Raw genomic sequence first — 12,228 nt, forward strand, 5'->3', positions numbered from 1 at the left:
CCCATCAGATGGTTGAAGAGAAGGTAGCGCTCTGTGCATCACAGCCATCCCTCCATCGACATCGCTGCAGCGAGCAGGTGTAATTACAAGCCATCCCACTCACTTCAATGTGACGGCTCATTCCTATTCAAGTGTATAGGAACGAGCCGTCCCATAGAATTGAAAAGGACAACTTGGTGTTACACCTGCTCACAGATGCACTGTCGACGATGAGCAGGTAAACAATGAAGGTAAGGCCTTCTCTTCAACCAGCTGATCGGCGGGGTTCTATGTATCGGACAGATCTGATATTGATGACCTATCCTGAGGATAGGTTATCAATATTAAAAGCCCAGAAAACCCCTTTAATGTATGAATCATTTGTTGTTGATGGACTAAGGCTATGTTGACATCGGCGTTAGAGGATGTGTTTGAAACTTCTCTCAAAAATTCTGTGATATTTGATGGAAAAAATAGTGCCACATGCAGCTTTATTTATCTGTAACTACAACAGACACCTCTGTGAAACCATTTTAAATCAATGGAGTCTGTTGGAAACCAGTGGTGATTGTTGAGCGTTGTGGCCAATACTGCAACAAGTTTTCCATTTGTAACAGAAACCACAACACAGATGTGATTAGAGCTCAACTTTCACAAATGGAGTCTCGTGGTGGTAAACAAACTGAGATCCATAAAGTAGTCATCCTACAAGGTGTGTTAATGGCATTTATCCGGAAATATCTCAATTAGTATTGAGCAATTTTATTGAACCCTTTACATTTCAAGGATACAGCCTAGTTTGGTAGTTAAGGAACTGTTGATTTTTTTGTTTTTTTCATCTGATAAGCCAAAGCTTTTTTTCTGCTTTTCAGCTGATATAGGCATATGAGGGCTTTTTTTTTGCATGGATATGTAGCATAATTTAGTGGCATGGTTTTGGGATACATCTAATGTATTGTAAAACTTTTAAAACCTTTTTGGGGTGGCAGTTTGAAAAAACACACCATTTCCCCCATTGTGTTCTGGGTTTTGTTTTTATAGCATTCACCCTGCAGTATTAAAGATCAATATCATTATGCCAAATTAATGTATGTTTTTCTACTTTAGTAGAAAATACCAAATGAATGTATGCTTTTTTGGACTTTTGACCTTTTCTCAGTTATTTTTTTGTGTTGCTGCCTTCAAAGACCTATGACATTGCTATTTTTCTCTTGATTGCTTGTTTTTTCCAGGATAAGTGAAATTTTTTATTCCCTAATGGCATCCTAGGTGACAGCCTATGCAGCTCAGCCCCCATTCTGCATACATATATCGTAATGATAAAAGTTGAAGAGGGTACATTTCATAAATGGGGAGCATTATTACTCACCAGCACCACAATAGGATCATGCAATGGCCCGTCAGTGTGTACAGTTTCAATGTCATCTTCAATTATGTATTCCCATTCAACACCTAGGTCTATGAAGGATCGAGACTTGGCTTCTTCACCTTTTCCATTCAGAATGTAATGTCCTGTTGCCTGGTTTTTAATGGCTTACAGAAGGAAACAAATATTAAAGTGTGCTTAATAAAGTATCAGTCACATTTTTACATCAGAGCCATAATGAAATGTTACAAGGGGTATGCCATGTCAAAAATTTGACATTCTTTGCAAAACAAGCCAGCATCATTTTAAACATACAAATGAGTTAACCCTGCCTAGGAGTCTGTATGAGAAAAGGTAAGGTAACAAAATATAATTAAAAAAAAAAGTGAAAGAGATACGAAAAACCAAACTCAAATTCAATCTCCATCCTATATTCAAGATCTCATGTTCATTTATTGCAGTTCATTGTTACTGTTATCAGACATTTCAGTCTGGGGGACTCTGTAGTGTTCTTCAAGGTTAAGGACTGGAAGTCCAGAAAAATGCCAGCATATACATTTGGATCAACACAATGGGCCACTAATGCGATTGCATCTAGACGTTGTTGTAATAGGTGCCAAAATTTGTTACATTTCTGGCGCATAATGCTACATCAAGTTTTAGCAAGTGGGTTAAAAAGAATAATCCACTGTGCGTAGTCTGCTTGTTTTCCAGCTCGACAAGGGGGCATGACTAAGTAAATAGGGGGCATGGTTTAATATGCAACAACGTGGGCCAGATTTAACAAATTTAGTTGGCACCAACTAGCCAAAGGAACGTTGTCTAGCCATGCCCGCAATATATCGCATGCACACTGTGAGCCACTGTGATTAATTTGGCTCATCTTTAGACTATGTAAGTTTATGCTGTTTAGTGTGAACTTGCTCTGAACACAATCCAACAGACAATAACCTAAATTACAAGCCATCTGCAGATAGTCACCAACTATTAAAGTATGAATATGTGGTTGAATATTTATTTGTAGATGTAATACATATTTAAGCAAAAGCATCTGAGGACTCTTTTGGTAAACGTTACTTAAACCTCTAGGGGGCAGCAAAGTCATTTTAAGTTCTTTTTTACACTTGGTCAAGTTTACAGGCTGTACTGTGGCTGCCATTACTCTGGTAAAGAAGGCTACAGTCACCGTAAGTTGGCACACACTTTATGTGTCCTCAGATGCCTCAGAAACTCTATAGCAGAAAGTGTTGGAAACGTTCAAATAGCATTAGAACTAAATAATTATCTTTTTAACCGTGGGTTGTTTATGTGTTCTGTACTTTATACAGTATACTCCATATATTTTGATGGTACCACACAATGTGCACAGCATTTTGTCCTTGATCGAGCTAAAACTATTTTCTTATGTCCATTTGCTTGCCTTGATGCATTATCTGTAATGTACATTATTCGCAACAGATATGCTCTTTGCTAGTCACCCTGAGTGTTTTCCACATATTATGTTATGATTACACTAAAATGCCATTCCTACTTCCAAATACAAAAATAGTGCATTTTAGCACCAAATGACATCAGCCATTTTAGTTTTAGAATTTAAGTTCTGAATTGTCAGCTTTGACTCCTGAGTCAGTTTTCACCATACAGGATAATCAACGTGACCCAGGTCATTACCGGAAGCGGGTATACCAATTATATGTAGTTTTCTTCATTTTTTTAACAAATTATACATGGGTGGATACAGTATGTGATTTTCTGCATTTTTTTTACTTGACCATTATGTTAATGTTTTTTTTACATGCTAGACGACCTGAAAGGGTACCTGGCCACAGGCGTCATCGTCTTGCATGAGCCAGGGAGCATCTACGCTGGATGAGGGACCAGTGGGCCTCAGTGCTGTTCAAGCCCATACTACTTAAATAACATCATTAATCCAGTCATTGTGCCTCTGCATTGTGCCTCTGCCTAATTTCATCTTCATGGATGACAATGCGCCAGCTCATCAAGGTTTCATCATTAGGGAACGGCTACTGGGTACCTCAAATGGAGTGGCCTGCATTTTCTCCAGACCTGAATCCCATTGAAAACCTATGGGATGAGCTGAGTCTCCATGCAGAGGCTCGTAACTCTGTACCCTAGAACCTCAATGACCTGAGGGCCATTCTTCAAGAAGAGTGCAATGCCATGCCTCAACAGAAAATAAGTCGACTTGTGAGCAGCATGAGACGTCGTTGACAAACTGTAATTGACGCTCAAGGCTACATGACAAGTTATTGAGACATTGACATTTTTGTGGGGGTATACCCACCACTGTTGTTGGCTTTTGTTTCAATAAATTGTTTGAGATGAGGAAATCCCCATTGCATGCTTCTACTTTAATGCCCTACTTTCATGATATAATATCACTGTATAGTGAACTTTTTATGTTTTCCATTAATTTCACCTGAAAGCCAAATATTCTTAACTTTGTGAGTAGTGTATAATAGGGAACTGATAATTATATTTGTAAAATTAACGGTATTTTTTTTTTTTCTAAGGAAAAATGTAAATGGACATAAACTCAGTAGATGTTGCTGACATAAGACTATATAGCCATTCTTAATGAAATGCTGTGAACATTGCGGGAACAATATATCCAATCTTACCTTTAACTCACATCTAAAAATGAAGTTGGACAACAATATCCCCAGAGCTGCTGGTAATTTTTTTTTTAAATTGATGCTATTTTGTCATAGGACATCCTATGTCTCAGCTTTTCTAAATAATTGGAGTGGCAGATGGGGGAGAAGGGTGATTAAGTTAAGTCAACATGAAAAAAATTCACATTAACTGGGAAACGCACAGAACACATACATGGTGCCCTCCTTTCTTCTTTTTAGCTGCTCATATGGTGCTCCTCTTTTCAGACTAGATGCATACTGCACACCGGTACCTTAATACATTTCCTACTTGTCCAGTCCTGCTCTTGGATTGGTCAGCACTGTTCATGTCTGCAGTGCTGGCCAATCCAAGGGCAGCAGGAAGTATCTTGGGCTACTAAATGCACAGTGTACATCAGGTAGTCTGAGAAGTGGTGCAACCATCTTGGATGGCAGAAGAGAAGCCAGGGAACTGATTAGAAACTAAAAAGATGTAAAAGAGGGCACCAAGTAAGTGTTCAGTTTTTTCCCCAGTTAATGTGAAGTTTTTTATGAACCGGAAATTCATTTTTACTGCATGTGTTTTCAGGCTTTGAGGTTAGGCTGTAATGCAATCAAAATATTCATAGTTTATGGCAATGTGAATTTGTGAAAAATATATCAGGAAAATATTTTTTACGTGTGGATATACTGTATATGTGAACCAGGAAATTAGTTGACATTAAGCAATATTTACAGTTTATCGTGGTCAACAGGACCCTAAATATTGTAGCAAAAGATAAAAGCACATTCTTTGTACATTGGGTTATTTGGATATATTTTGCGATTCTTCACATGTCTTTAAACATCCAATATAAACCAAAGCATGATACAAAAATGTCAAAATGGCAGTTTCCAATACATAAAAGATTATAATGGCAATATGCTGAGTGTTTAAAGCAATGTGTTTAAAAACGATCATCACATCCTTGAAAATGTATATGCATATGCATAAAAATACATTTTGCTAAGAAATGCTGATTCAAAGGGGTTTTGCAATTAAACTGTATTGAAACCAGCAGTATACAGTATATGGATATTTGTAATACAGGTTTCAGAGAACAGAACAATATATAGAAAGACACAAGGGGTCAAATAGTTCTGTAGAAGTTATATAATGCTTAAAGTGGACCTGTTGCATGGTTTGTGTTGTCTTGGAGGCAGAGTTTCATAATGGGAGAGAAGCTGAATTCTGTGATATATACTTTTACAGGATTTGGGTCAGGATTTTTCACTAAAAAGCAGAGTAAATACTGAGAGGACTCCTAGGAGGGATAGTAAAAGTCCTTATAACTACATCCACATAGGATGATTGACAAATTGTCTTATATCAGTGTGTGTACAGAGAAGGCTGTCAATTATGTTGGGTGGGTAGGGTTATCAGGACTCTCACTGTCTTTCCTAGGAGTCCTGCAGGATTTACTCAACTTTTTACTCAGAAATCCTGACCCAAATCAGCTTCTCTCTCACTATGAAATTCTCTCCTTCCAAGTTGGAGCAACACAAATCACTAAACAGTCCAACTTTAAGCATCCTATAACTGCTGCATAAAAAATTATATATTATTCTTGCTCATGGGATTTGCATCAAATCCAGGTAGAAACACTTACCAAGAATAGGAGGTGAAGCCTCGTCTTCTTGGATAAACACATGTCTAGCACCAGGAGGGATGTCAAACATCTTAAGGTAGCCTACACAAGTGTTGTGATAAAGCAGAAGAATACAAAAGATAAAAGCAAAGGTTAGTCTAGCATTACATTATAAAAATCTATCCAGAATGGATCCTGCAACAAGCAATGAAAAGGTAAAATAAAGATTAGTTAATGTTATGCTTTGACTGGAAGCTGCCTTATAGCTTGTTTGACGGCGCCTTTGTTTCTCTTGTTCATGTGGAAACAATAAAGAAAGGCAAAATGTTTATTTTTCTTATGTCCAAGTGCGTAAAAAAAGGTCATTTTGGAAGGACAAATCAGCTGAATTTAAATGAATTTTGCAATCGGAACATAGGAAACTAGAACATTTTGTCTCTTTCAAAGCAATGCTTGCTAAGAACCACCAATGCCTAGAGTCATCATCTCACATCTCATATGATCTGAGATGTCACTTACCAACAATGTTTTTAGACTCTCTTGACTCAAATAGAGAGATGTTTCGTGCTCCCTTAGGTAAAGTGAAAGCTCCTCTTGTTTTCCCTTTAAACAGATTATTTTAATTAAATCACTGACAAGTCGCATTACTTTCATTGACTATTCTTAACTGTAGAAGAAAATACATAAACACTAGAAGGCATTGCACTTGAGGGATATGTATCAAAATGTCACTTTTTCAGCAAGTACTCTTTTGATTTGACTTTCTATGTTGTATACAATACTTAACCAATATTCATGTATACATATATGCCAAGAACATATCTCATACATTCTTGCAGGCTAGCACTTCAGTAGCTAAGGACATATCTCATATTTCCATGCTACTGATGGCAGGATCTCTGGCTGTGTAGCAGCAAGAGATATAATCCAGGGTTTGTTTTAAAGCTTACACTCTAAGCTTTAAAACAAGACTGCAGCACTAGCCCTGATACACTGTACGTTGAGATTATTTTTTCTATTTATATTATTTTAATTTTAGAAACTGTTCCAAGTAAGAGCTGGATATACATGCATCTCTGACTCAGGTCCTAATTTCTAAAGGCTATATCTCCTGATCTACTGCAGCTAGCACTGCAGTCTTGTTTTAAGGCTTAGACTGTCAGCTTTAAAACAAGACATATCTTTAGCTGTTACACATCTGAGCTATGCCTAGAAAAAGCATCCCTCTAGCCTGCTGTGATCACAGCCAGCCTGGAAGAGGAGAGGGAGTGGCCAGCGGGAGAAGTGCTGACAGGCTGCACAGAGAAGAGACATAGATTGTCCCTCCTTGTGTAACTGTACATGTCTCCAAGGGGAAGATAACATGAACTGTTGTGCATGTTATCAATCCCCATCCCCATCAATCAGAGTTTCAAATGAATGTTACCAGCTTGGGCATGTCCCTACATACTCCAACACTGTCTAATTAGTGCTGACAGAGTCATAGTGTGTAGAGACACACCCCTTTGACAAGGGAAATAGTAACACCCAGTTGTCAATTTATTGATAAATATTCTGAAAAATTAACAGAGGAACACCAAAATTAGAAAATATAATCCATAATTGTTATTTCATGTGGAATTAAGACATTTACCAAAACCCAGATCGTAGGAGAGCTGACAGATCCAATAAAAAAAAATAGCAGATCCAGTGCCTGAGTTAACCATGTTTTAACTTATTTGCCCTACACACTTGATTAGGCTATTACCAGAGGGTACCCAAGGTGTAGCAAACTGGCTCTCGTGATTGAGTAATTTAAAATTAGAGTAATTTAACTTTGTAGAGTTCTTATGACTGTAAAAACCTGCTACTGTCCTATAGAAAACACAAGACCCTTTATATTATGATTGGTGGGGGTCAGTGGGACCCCCAGCAATGTAACACATAACCTAGAAATAATCTTAGGACAACCTCTAGGTTCTGCTGAAGAAATAGTTGCAAAGTTCAATTATATACAATTTTATAAAAATAAAAAAATAAAATTTGTAATGGCATTAGTTTAGTAGCTCTATAAGAAAGAAAATAAAATTATTTTGATTCGGTCCCATAAGCGTATAATACATACACACCAGGATGCAATTCATGCACAATGCTATGAACATCTATTGCTTCCTTCCAAGTGTCCTCTTCTGTTGCAGTAAATAATATCTGACCCTGTAATATGGTAAATCTGCAATACCCAGGCATGGTTGGGACCACTGAAATGTTGGATTGTGGGATTTTCTGAACAAAAATTTCATATATAGACAGAGAGAGGGGAAGATCAGTACTCCGCCAGATAGACAGCTATGTACATTAGCCACTTAGAGTGCTAGCGTTCGCCTTTCTGTCTTCCATCAGTGAAGCAAACTTTGCATAAATCTGCCACGATGGAAAATATAGGGATGACTAAGGGTACTTTCACACTAGGGTTATTCTTTTCCGGCATTGAGTTCCGCCCTAGGGGCCCAATACCGGAAAAAGAACTGATCAGTTTTATCCTAATGCATTCTGAATGGAGAGCAATCCGTTTAGGATGCTTTAGGATATCTTCAGTTCATTCTTTTTGCATTTTCAGGATGGAGATAATATCGCAGCATGCTGCAGTTTTATCTCTGTCCAAAATTCCGGAACACAGCATTTTTTCCCATTTAAATGCATTAATGCCAGATCCGGCCCCGAGTGTTCCGGCAAAACGGATCCGGCATTGCGGTCTGCGCATGCTCAGAGCGCAAAAAATGTGAAAAAAAAAATGCCGGATCCGTTTTTCCAGATGACACCAGAGAGACGGATCCAGCATTTCGATGCATTTGTCATACGGATCGGGATCCTGGTCTGACAAATGCCATCAGTTTGCATACGTTTTGATGGATCCGGCAGGCAGTCTGGTGAAACCTTGGAGAGATAACAACAACCAAAATGAATCATGCTGTCATTAAAAACTGCTTATAACATGATTAATGATAACATTTTCAGACTCATGTGACATAAATGACAAGTCTTAAAGGAAACTTGTCACCTGATTTGACTAAACCACCAGTATGTTGTTACGCATCTGGGGTTTAGGGTCTGAAACCTGCACATAGCAAACACACATGTCCCTGCAATGAATAGTAAATGCGAATTAACCTTACCGGTAAGAGAGCAGGGACTCGTCTGCCTATTACCCTTGATGAAGCCAGAGTACTCCCTAAACATGTTGGGGGGCAATTAAGTTTTTAGAAGCCTAGCACTAGTTGCTTATACCAGAAGCAATGTCAGTGAATATAACTGACCACGCAGTATATTGAAAGCGGCAATAGGATTACTGGGGGTAGTGCACACCCTTTAGTCCTTCAGCAATGCATATATGAGTGAATATACACTAGTGCTAGTTATTTTTAAGGCTGTAGTTGCTCACAGCATGTTTTTCATTTTTAGAAAAAGTAATAAAAGTTATATTTTATACCTATTTTGCTGTTATCTGGGGCAATTTTGGTCATCTACCCCACGGTGGCATTAGTTTAGTGATTATGGATGGTCTTTCTTGTCAGTACCCACTGTACATGCACTGCACATCGGGCAGTATATATTAACCATGTGCACAGTGAAGCGACATGTACCATGTATCATTCGGCCAACAGCTATTAGATTTGTTTGTTTAAGTCAGCTTAAAGGGTTTGTCCAGCATGGTCATGGTCACAAGATCAGAAAACAAACCACGGAAAGCAAGATGGAGACGTGGGAGAACTAGAGCAGTGAGGAGCAGGTGAGTATTATTCTTTCAGTAGGGGAGGCAGGCTGCTGGCACTGGTTAGAAATGATGTTTTTCCGGACAACCCCTTTAATTCCTGTGCTTTGCTGAGTTTAATTTCAGTTAGACTGTGATAGAGTGGAGTTGGTAGGAACTATAGAGTGTATTACTGAGGGTGAATGGTCCACTTTTTGTCAAAACTGAACAGGAAATTAAGTAGAAGCAATGCAATAAATTGATTTTCCCCTTTAAAATGTGGAACATTATTGATATTGATAAGAACCCTGGTGAATATGAGTAGGTGTCTAAAAGCATTTCTTCCAAAGGCTGTACTTTTTAAATTGAATTTAGACCCTTAAACACCATTTTTAAATTTTAATCTAAGAAAGTTCAAAATATATCTTCATAATGATCAGTGGCTTGTTTCTTTCTGTTACAGAGCTGCAAATAACCTGTATAGAAATACATACAAAATATAGCATGCTGGCTGCCTGCAGCCACCACTAGAGGGAGCCTAGAGCACTGAATTCAGAGAGAGGACTGTATGCATTAAGCCCCCATGCTCCCTCTAGTGGCAGCTACAAGTCTTATAATGAAACTCTTATCACAAAAAAACAAAGCTCCATCTGACATAACAATAAATGTACAAATTAATCAGCATTTTGAACCTAAAAGTAATACAATGTTAAATGCGTTTTCCAGGAGTATAATATTAATGACCTATCCTCGGGACAGGTCATCAATATCTGATCAGAGGGGTTCCGACTCTGATGAGTACTGGTCATAAACATTGTATTCCTGGAAAACCCCTTTAAAAAGGTGGATATTCTGTTTCTACAACCCTCCTGGTTTCAAAGATACAATTCACTGAGACTCTGTATTGTTATATTTCTAAATGCTAGTTTCAGAAGCCCTACTTAAAACCAAAATAGACCTCAAATGCACTACCAACCCCAAAATAAGCCAAAAAAGTGGACTTTTGATACATATCTCTTGGACACATTAGAAGGAAATCATTCACTCCCCAAAGTTTGGGCTGCAGTGGCTAAAATTGGTAGGGAGATTTTCTACCTCAATAGTCCAGCCATTTGTCTTTCCTGAAGCAAGAGCATGAAAATAGTTGATCAAAGTTAACTCCTGTCCAAAACTACTATCTGTATAAAGACGAACAGCACAAACTTTGACTAATTACTGATGCCTTTGCTTCAGGCAAAAATAATAATTAGTTGGTACTTATCAGGCAGAAAAAAAACAGCCAAAATCCCAGGAAAATAGAACATTGAGGTGGAAAAGTTCTACCCAATTTGGGGCAGGATTGTCCTTTAATGCAATGCCATGCCTTTGTCGTAACTATTAGATATATATTTATAGCTACAATAATAAGCTATGTAGTAAAAGTAATAGTCAATGAAATATTGTGATAAGAAGATACTTGCAAATTTCATTTTCCAGTAACTTGAACTCTTTTTGGCACCGCTTGCTTAATTGTTTTCCTGTTGAAAGAGGCCGATGAAACTGTTTAATGACTCTGCTGTCAGGAATGATTTAATATTACTATTCAAAACTCACACTCTTGACTGCTTTGCACCACTATGACTAGGGACACCTTTCCGACATTTTTTTTTATTTCAATTGGCTGTATTATGGGAAAAAATCCATATTAGTATTTGGTTCTTATTAGAAAATTTTGAACCGTTAATCTGCTGCAGCCTGCATGTATTCTCATACAGTGCAGGCTCCTCCACTCCATTCCATCAGATGAGCTTTCTGATGCTTTGGTCTGCAGCCCTTATTCCTGAATGCTCATAAAGCTGACATTCATTTCGATGTATGTTTATTAATTTGGTTGCAAAGATGTCATCTAAAGAGCAGGGAAGGCTACATAGCTTGTCAGACGGGTTCCACACTGAACAAATGGAGCAGTTTGAAATGTATGAGAATACAGGCAAGCTGCAGAAGACAGAGTAAACTTTTTAATAAAAACTGAATGCAAATATGTTTATATCTCATAATACTGCCACACAATAAAGAAAAAAAAAATGTCCAATCGGTATCCACAGCCTTTGACTATGAGTTAGAAATTCATATATGGAGTTTACTTTAGAAGGGTATTCCCATCTGGACATTCATGGCATATCAATAGGATTTGCCATAAATGCCGGTCTGATAGTTGTGGGTCTCACCTCCGGAGATCTATTCAATCTCAACAATGGGGTCCTCGCGCATGTTCAGCTGTCCATTCACTGCTATGGACTTCAGAAAACTCTGGTTTGGCTATCTTTGGGAGTCTCAGGATGGTAAATGGGTGGTGGCCACATATGCTCACTGTCCACTCCATTCAGTGCTAAGGCACTTTTAAAAATAGCTGAGCAGGCTTGCTCGGATAGTTTCAGAAGTCCCATAGCAGTGAATAGAGAGAATGTAGCGCATGTGGGACATGCTCTCCATTTACAGTGGGGCCCCGTTATTGAGATAGGAGTGCGTTCCAGGGGTGGGACCCACACCAATTGGATGCTTATGGTATATCCTATTGATATGTCAGAAATGTCCAGATGGGACAAGCTCTTTAAGTTAGGCTACTTTCACACTCGCATTTGGTGTGGATCCGTCATGTATCTGCACAGATGGATCCGTTCAGATAATTCAAGCATCCGTTCAGAACGGATCCGTTTATATTATCTTTAACATAGCCAAGACGGATCCGTCTTGAACACCATTGAAAGTCAATGGAGAACGGATCCGTTTTCTATTGTGTCATAGAAAACGGATCCGTCCCCATTGTCTTACATGGTGTGTCAGAACGGATCCGTCCCCATTGACTTACATTGTGTGTCAGGACGGATCCGTTTGGCTCAGTTTCGTCAGACG

The 12,228-nt window shown here is 38.4% G+C and overlaps 1 protein-coding gene across 1 annotated transcript in view; it reads right to left on the bottom strand.

Annotated features, from left to right (window-relative positions):
• The window catches only part of ADAMTS3 (ADAM metallopeptidase with thrombospondin type 1 motif 3), a 214,911-nt gene that overhangs the window by 32,497 nt on the left and 170,186 nt on the right, over positions 1-12,228 (bottom strand). The window contains exons 16-17 of the mRNA XM_040418128.1: positions 5,631-5,711; positions 1,349-1,512 (exon numbers count right to left, since the gene is read on the bottom strand). Coding sequence (XP_040274062.1) covers positions 1,349-1,512; positions 5,631-5,711 — 245 coding nt within the window. The remainder of the gene's footprint in view (positions 1-1,348; positions 1,513-5,630; positions 5,712-12,228) is intronic.

This window comes from Bufo bufo, chromosome 2 (genome assembly GCF_905171765.1).
Source record: "Bufo bufo chromosome 2, aBufBuf1.1, whole genome shotgun sequence".
NCBI classification, from domain to species: domain Eukaryota; kingdom Metazoa; phylum Chordata; class Amphibia; order Anura; family Bufonidae; genus Bufo; species Bufo bufo.